This window comes from Perissodus microlepis, chromosome 23 (assembly GCF_051167445.1).
Source record: "Perissodus microlepis isolate ML-2025 ecotype Zambia chromosome 23, ASM5116744v1, whole genome shotgun sequence".
In the NCBI taxonomy this organism is placed as follows: Eukaryota; Metazoa; Chordata; class Actinopteri; order Cichliformes; family Cichlidae; genus Perissodus; species Perissodus microlepis.
In genome coordinates, this window is record NC_140482.1 from 42,189,611 (window position 1) to 42,201,803 (window position 12,193).

Below are 12,193 nucleotides of genomic sequence, written 5' to 3' on the forward strand. Positions count from 1 at the left end.
CCTGCTTTTATATCTTCTTAAAAACAACATCCAGGTGAGTCTCATTCACTGCGTCGGCCCGTTTAGCGCGCCAGCGTTTCACTTTAAACCCCCTGTTGTGCGGTGGGCGTCAGTGACATCACACCCCTGCACAGACACGCCCTGTTTCTAGCCCTATCACAGCCATCGTTACATAAATGATGACTGGATTAGCATGTTCACCTGCAGCAGCACGGTGGGAAGAGACATGTAAAATCACACTAGCAAGCATCAGAACACAATTTGGTAAATATTAAAATATACAGCTCCTAATATCTCTACATTCATTTTTAACCAGGAGCATTTCATCGATGTATTTAACGCCACTGTCTAAAATAGCTCAATAATGCCCATCTGTGTGAATCAGGTAGAAATGACAACGCAAAAACACGTAACACACGTTACAATAAGGCCTTTCCTGTGTGTTGTTCCAAAAAGGGGAACCCTAGTAGCACATAGACTTCATATCTTAGTGTTCAAAACACAGCAGCCAAGGCACAAAACAAAAGACCCGAGTAGGAAATCGTGCTGCCCGTGAGAAAAAGACACGATGCACAGACACGCACACGGTTCACGTCCGTGTTTGTAGAAGAAATACTTTTTGTAAAGGCATCAGAAAGGGCAGCGTCTTCTTTGTGCACCAGGGGGCGCCATAGTTCTCCTAAAAAGTCTAAATCTGTCGCAGAAAAATACAACTTCTTTAATCATAAGAGGGATTCAAATACAGATTACAGTGAATAATGAATAAAAACAGCCTATAAAGTGATTTATCAGCAGATTTACTACAATCAGAACTGTATGCATGAGCAGCCATGTGGACATAAATCACTCAGAGTAGTTTGTTCCATTTAAAATAGATTCCACCATATTATACACAAGAATTAATGTTTTAATACAAACAAGATTTTTTTAACCTCTCACTCAAAAAAAGCAAAGATGAACTAAAACGCTGTCCTGAATATTTTCAAGTTCTTATAATACAGGGACCAGAAACAGCATCGCAGTGATCACACGCTCTCATCATACGTGTTTTTATTGTTTTGATATTAGTGTTATGAGCGGTGGCGTTTCTTCCCGATGTCACATTCGGTGGATCAACAATCATCTGTGCTTCTTTGCTCAGAGGCAAACCTACCCTGACCTGAAATCATCAACGGACCATGTTGGAGACATGGAAGTGGAAGCGAAGCCGTGGACTCGATGTGAAGCCACTATCTGGTTTTGGGTAGTCTGCTGTTTCTATTTGTCTGGTTGGTCAGGTTGTTCAGGACGCAGTTGTTAGCCAGCGATGCCAGTCTGGAGTTAATCGCATCCTTCCTCTGCTCCCAGCTGCACTCACCCCCATCTTCCTCTTCTTCATTCTCATCTACCGGACTTTCCTCATCGCTGCGCACGTCACCCTCGATCTGTGGAGAAGAATAAAAGTTAACCATCCGATTCCTCGTTTCCTGCTATCGCTGCTGCTGAAACAGCCCTTCGTCTCACCTTGCCCACGAAGGCAAACCTGTAGACCATGCGCAGGATGAGATAGGCCCAGTAGATGTGCAGCAATTGTAGCACGAACAGAAGAGCGTTGAAGAAATAATAACCAAAGAAAGGCTCGTAGAACTGCATTGAAACGATCAGGGTGGTGTGGATGATCCTGGAGGGCAAACACAGAAACAGTGAGATCAGCTGTTCCTACAAACTCTCGAGCTTCAGAGTGTCGTACCGATAACGGGAAACTGTTGGAGAATCACTTTATCTGTGCTCTAAGACAAACTGTACATCAAACCTAGTTGCACATTTACACACCAACACATGAAACTACGTCTGATTTAACAGTTTCTTACCTGCTTGGAAAGACATACAGCCTCGTGACGAGGAACACCAGAGCAAAGAGGACAAACAGGACGTCGCACGTCGTCGCCCACAAGGCGTAGTGCAGCATCTTACCCACCTGTCAGAAAAAGGAAGGTAAAAGTTCCTGCGACTTAGAAAAGACAGTGAACACGTTTAGGTTAAGTGCTGTGGGTGTGAGCCCACCTCCCCACAGCTTCCTGTTCATCGGCCCCTGACAGTAACGACCTGCTCAGGTGTTTTCAGGTTATGTCATCAGGTTTGATTTGTGGTCATACAATTACTGATGTTCTAATCTCGGACGTACGCCAGGGTCAGCTCCACCCCCATTTTCACTTTTAAATATAAAAAGTCATTTTTAAACATCGAGCACTTCAGTGTGCTTGTCCTGCAGGGGTCTCAGATCTGAACAGGTTAAAGTGTAAAGACGTCACCTGAGTTTACTGACTCGAACGTTATCTCTTTGTTCCAGGTGGTTTTAGTGCAGCGAGAGAGAAAACAAGTGGGTGTGGCTGGCTCGAAATCAAACCTCAGACTCACTGATGAACTCACCTGCACTCAGTAACTAACCATCTATTGGATTTGAAGCCAGCATCGTTTTCCCTTTATGATTTTTATCAGCGTCCAGGCGACACCCTGTCACGCCCGAGTTCACACGACTGCATATTTCCTCATCTCATGTAACGCGGAAACAATCATCGTCGTCACTTCTTATCATTGGAACAGCCTCACAAAACCCACGGACAAAGGAACAACTGTCACTGAGGTGGTAAAACCTCTCGCTGTGCGCGGCTCACAGGACATGTGTGCTCGCATGAAAGAAGAAGGAAATTCACAAAAATACACAACAGGCTGAATTCAAGTCAAGTTCCTCGTTTGTGCAATGATCTGCCATTTTAAACGTTTGTGTGCGAGCATAACGATGCAGTCTCCTCCACACTGCGCCGTGCAAAAGTCTCGAACCACCACTCAGTGTTTTATATTTTGCTTCCGAGGCGCTCCTGGAATTTTTAAAAGTAGCCTTGAGCAGCGGTTTTAAACTTTCTCACCCATTTTCAGTCCAGTCCTTGGACCTGAGTCACTTAACGCTGATGAATCGTTCAAGCTTGAAAAAAATGCAACTCAAGTGTTGCGTCTACACACAGCACACAACTTGGCAAAGACCCAACTCAAGTTGAACCTCGAGGCACTTGCAGGTTATTAGCAGCCTGCTGACCGACTCCCATTTCTTTTGTTGAACTTGTGAAAAACGCCAATCATAACAGAGTTTGACAGGAAAATTTCAGCATCATGTGAAGTGTCTCTGTGAATATTTTTAAGGGAACTGAACACACGGAGGACGAGAAGACTTGAAAACTTGGGAAAAACCAGCAAAGACCTGTTCCGGGACCCGAGGGATACATCTGTCCCTTCAGCTGATCGTCTACCGTTCACTGAAGCCTCCTCAAAAATGGTCTCAGTGGAAGGGCGGCTGTCAAAACGTTACTCTTAAGGCAGGGAAGCAGGGAGAAATGGGTGGGCTATGCCAAATGACACAAGAAATCCAAAGAAAATCAGTGTCAACAAGTCCTGTGAAGTGATGAATCCACATTTGATCCAAATTCTGATTCACCATTTGGAAAGCATCCGATTGGCAGCACTGACAAACAAACTGCCACTGCAGTCAAAACGAACCTGGATGGAAAACATGGACCAGCCTCCCAGAGCCTGTTCATAGTTTCCAGTGTGGTATCATCCTGACAGAGAAAGGAACAAAGCACAGCATCCAAGAAGAGAGCTTTGGGATGTGCCTCGTGAAGCCTCACAGAGTTCAGGCTGTGTTCCAAAATAAAGGTGGTCATACGAACATTGACTTCCCTGCTGTGGCAGACGCTTGTGAACGAGGCAGCGTATAAAAGTCACTTTCACTTCCAAATATGCTGCACTTACTTCCCTTTTGTTAGAAAACAAAGAATGAAGTAGTGGCGTTTGTACTCACGGTGTATCTGGAGGCAGGTGTGGTGTTTTACCTCGAGAATAATGTCGGCAGAGTCGTGAACCAGCATCACCAAAGTGCCCACCCTCACATAGTTGGCAATGTAGGAGAAACCGATGAGAATTATGGTGGCAATATGATGAACCACCTGCTCCTTGAAATCCTAAAACACAAACACACATGCATGCACGCATACACTTAAAAACATGCAGCAGCATAAACAGCAGCTGCACGGGTGCCGTTTGAAACCAGCATGGTTAAAATATCAGATGATTGTCGTTAGTTTAAATAATACAAATGTGACAGCAGCAAAGCCTCCTGAAGGACAGAAGCACTGAAATGAGATGACTGTGAATATTTATAGTATTCAGTACAGTTCAGGTTTCTGCGGAGAGACTGAACTGAATATTTAATATACTGTAACACTCAAAGTACAGAGTTATAGATAATTACAGTTACAGATAATCCAGAGCATAATCTCTTTTTTCACCATTGGACTAAAACGCTGCATTTCAGGGATTAAATGTGGAATAATAACCAGGTTCTTTATGTGTTTTCAGTTAATACTCACTTTTCGCTTCACATCCACAGAGATGCTCAGAAGCAGCGACAAATAGAAGCTCATCTCCAACATGTAATACCAGTAATGAGCCTCAGACACAGGCTGATGAAGGAGGGAGAGAGCAGGTCAGTGTGATCATTCAGTGGTTGAAACAGAAGCTTTTCAAACACCATGCTTATTTGTCCAGACTTAGAAAGCAACAATGGTGATGCACGCAGCAGCATTCACAGACAGATGTGTTAGACTGTTAATCACTGAACTCTAACTACATGCGTTTGAGGAACTGAAAGAGTTTAATAAACAGTTTTCTGAACTGATTCCTTTAAGTGTGCTGAAGCAGGTCTGGGCTTTTTGGGGTAGTGGAGACAGATATTCAACTCTGCTGAGTATTTACAGCTTCACCTGTCTAATAGCTTCAGGGGTAAAGTCTAGCAAAGGTTCAGTGGCCACGTAAGAACTCCTCGCTCTCATTTACAAGCACAGAGGACGTGCTTCATGCACAGGAAGTCATGGCGTAATCTTAAAGAAAAACATTTGGAGAAGACTCAAAAGTGAAAGTTTGCAGCGACACAATGACAGGAAGTTGACTGAGGTATTTACCCTAAAATACGTCCTTTCTGAGAAAAAAATCAAGTCTGCAGTAGCAGAGCTGTTATCACTTAAATGCAGATAAAGAGAGCCGTGGCTTCCAGGGAAGAACGTGCCATCATCCACACGGCAAGTTAAAAACTCAGGCAGGAAGGAAACCACAAAAGCATTCAGAGCTTTGCAGTCAAGGAAGTCGCAGTTGAAACATTCTGGGTGGAGTCTGCATTAAAAACGATCAGCGTGCTCCTTCTGCACTTTCCTTGCTTTAAGTAGATCCTATTGTTCTTATGATCTGAGTGATGCAGAGACCGGCTGAAGCAGATTTTCAGTTTTAGCTCACAGACGTCTCTGCCACTTAATTCTTCATGAATATAAATGTTAACTTAACAACAGAGAAAAGAATCAAATGACCATGAATGAAAGAATCTACGACTCATGTTACACTTGCTGCAAACCCCAGCATTTACACCCTAACGGCAAAATCTGTGTCCTACCTGTTTGGGATAACCCCTCCAGCACTCGCTCTGATCCCAGAACCACGGCGTCTAGAGGATGGAGGAAACGATAAATCTCTTTGCCTCGATCTTATTTAAACACCGTAGTAAGCAGATGTAGATTCTCAAAATTCAGTGAAAGTCTTTTAAAGAAAAAAGTGACGACACACTTACATCAATTAAAGAGCCGAGCCCTGCTGTGAACGACGTGAGGTAGAAGACAAAGCGCCAGCTGCAGATAAGAACAGACGCATCATGTCACAGTGGCCCACTTTGATTTTAAATGGGCGAGACGAGTGACAAGAAAGTTTTAGTTTAGGAACAAAACTATCATGACCTGGATGATAGTTTTGTAGATGAATCAACAGAGAGACTGAAAATGTCATTGATATGGTAGTGATTACTTTGGTGTAGCATGAAGCTCCACTGTGGACGTCTTTATCATTCAGAAAAGCTATAAAACTTAAATGTTGTTAGAAAATGTAAAAATTCAGTTCACATTTACCAAAGCCATCTAGTGGGCCGGATCGGTGTCTTTGCTGGGCCCATTCTGGCCCCTGGGCCTTATGTTTGACACCCCCTTATTAGCGGATGCTGTGTAAATGAACTACATAGTTCTATGAGATCAGACAAAGATGTGACCAGGCACACGTGGGACATCTGTCCAACAGGAAATGGCTCAACGACTGAGCGTATGAGAAGAAAAACTCACGAGGCCTCGCAGAACTTTTTGGTGCTGCTGGGTCTGTCCTGGTTCCTTCTGTGTCTAAACCAGGTCTGGATCTTTCTCTGCGAGAGTCCACACTGCTTCCCCAGGCCCACCACTTCACTCTGAGCACACACACACACACACACACACACACACTCTATTTAAATACGAGCTGCTTTCTCATAGCAGGCATTGTTACAGCTTCATCACAGCACTCGTCCTGTCGACGTGTAGCTCTGCACCCACAGAGATAAATGTGCTTAATCTAAGCACACGACCACTGTTAGTGTGACCTTCCCTCCCTACATCACAGCGCCGAAGGTCCCTCTGCTGAGTGAAACCTAATTACAGGGTTCGGTGTGACACATGCATGTTTTTATTTGGCTACACAGCCTCTCTGCACCCCCAGCATCAGCTCCAGCACTGCATCAAAGGATAAACTGTGACACCACACTGAGCAGTGAAATGATTTTCCCACGATTGCGTTGTGCAAGAGAGATAGTCGTTGTATTCAGGAAATAAATCTACTTTGTTTCACAACGTGTTTGTGGCCAAGTTATTTACATGGGGAACAGCAAAGTCGTTAGCTGCTGCTGCTGCTGCTGCAGCTGCTGCTGCTGCAGCTGCTGCTGCTGCTGCTGCTGCAGCTGCTGCTGCTGCTGCTGCTGCTGCTGCTGCTGCTGCTGCTGCTGCTCGGGGCCCCATGGAAATAGATTTGCAAATAAGCCAGAGCATGCGCACGCACACACACACGGGTAAAAACAATGTAGAAAGGCGCTCATGGAGCGGTGCGTTTCCACTCGATATGCTCAGTCATGCCTCGTCCTGACAGGTGTACACCCCTGCCTGTCTGCACAGGAACACGGCTGCTCTGCTGCAATGCCAAATTACACCAAGAGGGGGGTGGAGGACTTCCATGATTCGGAGAAAAGTAACAGTTACAGAGTAATAGCGCTGGTTTGTCCTCAGGTTTTAACTAATTATTCTGATTATCAGCAACATAATAGGAAAGATTAATATCAAAGGGACAGACAGGATTATGTTTAAAAGGAAGATAATTGCTTCTCTCACAGTGCAGCGAACACGCCTGCTATAAACTGAGATGCTGAGATGTTTTTGTAAGCACGAGCCTCGCAGCCTGAGCTGCATCTCTGTGGGGACGGCCCGTTTTCAAACTGTTCCTCGTTCCAGAGGAAGCTGGCACACAATCGTGCTCTTTCTCCTGGATGGAGCCACACCCAGCGCCCATAAACTGTTTGTGTGACACAATAACAGATGTTCCTATTTATTAGCCATGATGCCAGGTCTCTCTTGGAAATGAGATTTTTAATCTCAATGAGATTTTTTACCTGGATAAATAAAGGATTAATAATAATAAAATAATTAGGGACACACTAAACATTAAGAGTGCCTGGTTCAAGGTGAGATTTTACATTTACATTTGCATTGACTTTGCAGGATATTTACATATTTATATAGATGATCATGAGATACAGTTTATGTAGTCGTTCTTTAACCAAGACGGAGGTCTGGGCACAGATGTCATTTTTAAGCTCATATAAGTATAATCCTAAAAAATGGGAAATGCTTTGTAGGTTTTCATGTTTTCAGCACACTAGAAAAATCGGTGCATCTGGATCATCTCTTAAACTGATCTTTAACCTATTGGGCTGCATGCTTATAAGTGACTTCAACAATTCATTTATTCATATATTGGTGGAATATTTACTGTATTATACAGATGAGTGTCACATTTAAAGCAACGACTCCCTGTTACGTGTACCATAGCTGCAGTAGTGCACTCCATGGACAGTTAGAGGGTCCTGTGAACACCAACCTGCGATGGCTGCTGGCTGTGCTGTTTATAGAACGCTTCCAGCTTTGGGATGGAAGCGGCTCGAATCCGAATCCGATCCTTCACACCTAAGACTTTGCTGAGGGGGATGGCGATGACCCTGAGAAGACAGAGACCAGAAGAGATGAGGAGGGAAAAATGCATTTTGCTGCTGTTTTATATATATATGCATATATGTGCATAATAGCAAATGCAACCCTGTTAATAAAACAAACGGGAGTAATTCGTTTTGCAGTACTTGAAGGATTAATGTGTGACGTCATCAACAGCTGCTCGATGTGCTCCAAACACAGAAGAGCAACGAGAGGAGCTCATTACTCCTGACAGCCTGTGGAGCTGCTGCCGTGGCGGGTTGTGCCCAGACAGCCTTTGCCATTATCCGATCCAGCATCAAGAGACACTTGATCTGTGTGTGTGTGTGTGTGTGTGTGTGTGTGTGTGTGTGTGTGTGTGTTACAGACGGAAGGAGACAGAAAGATCAACAGAATAATACAATATGAGGGTATCAGCAATGAATACATGTTTAGATAAACGTGCGTGTGTGTAATTCTATCTCAGAGATAATGATCCTGAAGTGTGCACGCAGGGAGAGATCGGAGATAATGAGAAGGTCAGGGCAGCTTCACAGAGGGACACACAGTGCTCTGGTTACAGGAACACACACACACACACAGCTGTGGCCTGAGAAGATTGCGTGGAGACACACCTTCCAGCTGGCCGACGTCTACGCGAGCACAAATGAAGGTGCCCACCTCTACGACCTCTACGACTCGCACACAGCACACGCCATCATCCTCTGACCCCGGACTACTCTCACAGCTAATGTTACCAATCTGCTAAAACATCGCTGATGAAGGTACAGACGAGGATGCTAATCTTCAGCTCTCACAGACAATACAGCAGCTGACGATGATGATAATGGAAAGGCGTGCGAGCTGTGGTCATGTGGGCCGCGTCGCTGCCAGCCCCGAATAAATTCTTGTCCTGTTACCAGAGGAACTGGTTAACTGTACAAACAGGTTTACTGTGATGTTTCTTTTAAAGCAGCTTTGCTCACAAGCATAAATGTGACTGGCAGAATACTGTGAAAGCTCTCGGGTTCATCAAACGTCTGATTTTGTGCCACTAACATTCTGAAACATTCAATCCTGTAAAACCAAGAAGGCGTTTGAGACACTGAGACAAACGCATCATCAGACCAGATGCACTCACAGATTAACTGTAGCCTCGAATTATTATTATTTCTCTTTAATTCATCCAAAGGGCAGCGTGTTCAAATGTTACGTTAAAAAGAACGCTATGAAATGCGTATAAAGAGGAGTGAAGATCTACTTTCTTGTAACTGAAATATTCGAAAACCAAACGCAGTCTTTTAAGAAGTGTCAGGTATCTGAAGATAACATTCAAATCCCTTCAGCTGTGATAGCAGAAATATTCTGATCTTTTCTAGGGAATCTCTTGAAGCACCGGGAGGACACATATAATAAGCACTAGTAGGATTTTCTGTGCGATCACCCCGACAGCAGCCACTGACTGGTTGGTGTGGACTACACCTTGCAGAGGCTGCTTACAGAGAATCAGCATTAGTAGCCATGCATCGTAAAACCTCAGCTATAAACTTCTGTAGTCGCCATGTCCGAGTGTTTTCCCTCAAAAACACTCGGACACACTTTAACACAAGGCTGGAACGAGCCTGGGGGGAGACGGGACTCTCACACAGCATGTAGCACATGAATAAAGGGAAAAGGAGGCGTTCCTCAGCAGCTTAGCAGCAAACACCCTCCAGACAGCCACCATGACCAAAACAAGTCAAGCAGAAAATTACTTTTACCCCACAAACAGCATCATACTGCTTCCTTCAACTAATTAGGTAAAACTGAAAAGGACAAAGCTGTGCGCCACATAACTTACTGCTCTGCTGATTTCAGCCTAGCAGATAAAACGCAATTTAATGACAACAGCCAAAAAGCAGAGCTCGCCGTGAGCTCGGCCTCACCTCTCAAAGATATATCTGATGGCTATAAAGATCAGAGCTAGTGGCAAGGTGTAGATGAGATGCCTGGGTAGAGGAAAGTGGCCCTCTCCTTCCTTCATCTCCATGTCTTTCCAGTGATTCCCAGGAGGGATCCAGAACTCTTCCCGCCACAGCCACTCGTTCAGCAGGGCCTCCATTCTGTGGGGCATGAAAGAGGAAGAGGTGAGTACTGTCTGGCCGCACAAACACAGTTTACCAGAACGGGAAGCGGATTCAAATTAATGACAAAGAGGAGAAGAGGAAACTCTCTGTTTGCTCACGCACAGAAATGATGGAAAAGAACAACTGCACAGTGTCATCGCTGCTACTGCATCAGCTCACATGGCAAAATGTTTCCATTACATGATCAATAACGGTGATTTCACCTCTTTACATCTAGTTTATCAGCAGTGCAGTGTTTTCCCCAGAAAATATTCACAAAACATTTTTAAGCAATAAATTAAAAAGCACAGCAGCAAATACGACACCTTCAAATGAATTTGAATTATTTCATGTTTCAGCCTTTAACAGGTGACATTTCCTGTTAAATGTAACCACAGAGGCACAGCAGCTGCCGCCTGTCACAAACATGAATCAGATGCAAACCCGCTTGTTCCTGACTCAGTGGGACAGTCAGCTTATCAGCACTTCAGAAAAGAAACCTGGTGTTCAGGTCCAAACACCTGAGCAGCGCATCGATATTATCAGCAGACGTGTCTCTGCGCGCTTTTCAGCAAAATCTACGCAGCGCAGCCTTCATGCGTTCAAGTCTCTGTCTGCACACACACACACACACACACACACACACACACACACACTGTATGCTGTAAGCTCACTACGGTTATTTCCTGTAAACACTCGACGGTTTGCACGGTCTGGGTTTAAAAGCTGCTGCTGCTGAGATCCAATCGATCCGCGTATCGATCAGGTCGTAGCTGTGGAAGAACGTGAGCGCAGATGTGAAAGCCTGCGCAGTCAGGTGACCAGACAGACCATAACCACTGTGCGCCGACTGCACGGCGAGTGCGTCAGATTAAAACACGCAATAATTGATCCATCAGCTGTTATTCGCGGAAGCACAGCAAACCCACGGGTCCATCAACCATTCAACAAACCACCCAGAGAGCTTCGAAACAGCGTTTATGTATCTAACACACCGCAGAGAGGAGATGTTGTGCTCACCTGTCCGCGATCCTGTGATGGAAGATGGAAAGCGAGGCAACAGCGGCAATTTAGAGAGGAGGGGCGTGTGGACGCACCCCGCTCCTACCAGCGAGGGCGGAGAGCGGGCGTGTGCTGTCATCATCATCATCATCATTCTCTGCTCTGGATCTTGCGCCACAACATGAGGATCATAGTATTTTCTCACCAGCCAAAATCTGCTCAGCCATTCACGGGGACAATGCCACGTGCTGCCGACAGGGGGCGAGAGGAGACGCGTTCAAATGAGGCTCGCGAGATTTTCTGCTCGGGTTGTAATTTCACTTCTGTTTATTTTGGGGGGTTTCCAACATATCGCAATTTTGGTGGTTAAACATGAGGCCCGGGGCCAAAATGGGCCAGGAATAACTTCAGTTCGGCCGCTTAGAAAAATATGAAGGAGGGCAAAAAATGTCTTAACTGTATTTTTTCAAAATAAGTTTTACAGCTTTTCCTGCTGACAGAGATTCCCCCCCCCAGCCGTGTATAGTACACCAAAGCAGTCGAGCAACAGTTTAATAATTAAATGACAGAAACCATTTTTTACTGTCTGCGACAGTTTGGCTAACATTTTCATCAATCAAACAAAAGTTTCTATTTTTTAAATATGGGACAGTCTGGACGCTGAGCTACTAGAAACTGTTCTGTAATTTTACACAGTTATCATGCAGAAAACTGAGATTTAAAAAAACGATTTTAGGACTTAAAAAAACGATTTAGGACTTTTGGATGTCCAGTTAAACGTTTTTACACTAGCACAAAGAGTTTCAGTGGTATGTGGCCCTCAGTGAAAAATTAATTTAACGTTCCTGGTCTAAATGTTTCATGAGGCAAATAGAAAATATTAAATTAGTGTGATTTTCTGATTGTCCTGGATACGTCTAGAGAATAAGAGGCCCAATGAGAGCTAATATCTTCATGTTTTTTTCATGTATGATT

At 44.5% G+C, this 12,193-nt stretch overlaps 1 protein-coding gene across 3 annotated transcripts; it reads right to left on the reverse strand.

The window, feature by feature from the left end:
- Positions 1-697: 697 nt before the first annotated feature.
- LOC146362255 (ceramide synthase 2-like) lies at positions 698-11,478 on the reverse strand. Of its 3 annotated transcripts, none has more exons than XM_084921334.1 (11): positions 11,237-11,478; positions 10,037-10,213; positions 8,023-8,140; positions 6,189-6,307; positions 5,651-5,708; positions 5,477-5,527; positions 4,404-4,496; positions 3,867-3,995; positions 1,851-1,957; positions 1,504-1,660; positions 698-1,424 (listed from the first exon to the last, which is right to left on the reverse strand). In XM_084921334.1, the coding sequence occupies exons 2-11, from the start codon at positions 10,210-10,212 to the stop codon at positions 1,230-1,232; spliced, it is 1,203 nt and encodes a 400-aa protein (XP_084777460.1). In that variant the 5' UTR covers position 10,213; positions 11,237-11,478; the 3' UTR covers positions 698-1,229. The 3 variants fall into 3 exon arrangements, with proteins under 3 accessions (XP_084777460.1, XP_084777462.1, XP_084777461.1); XM_084921336.1 differs by lacking the exon at positions 11,237-11,478 and adding an exon at positions 10,891-11,200; XM_084921335.1 differs by lacking the exon at positions 11,237-11,478 and adding an exon at positions 10,661-11,200.
- Positions 11,479-12,193: the final 715 nt, after the last annotated feature.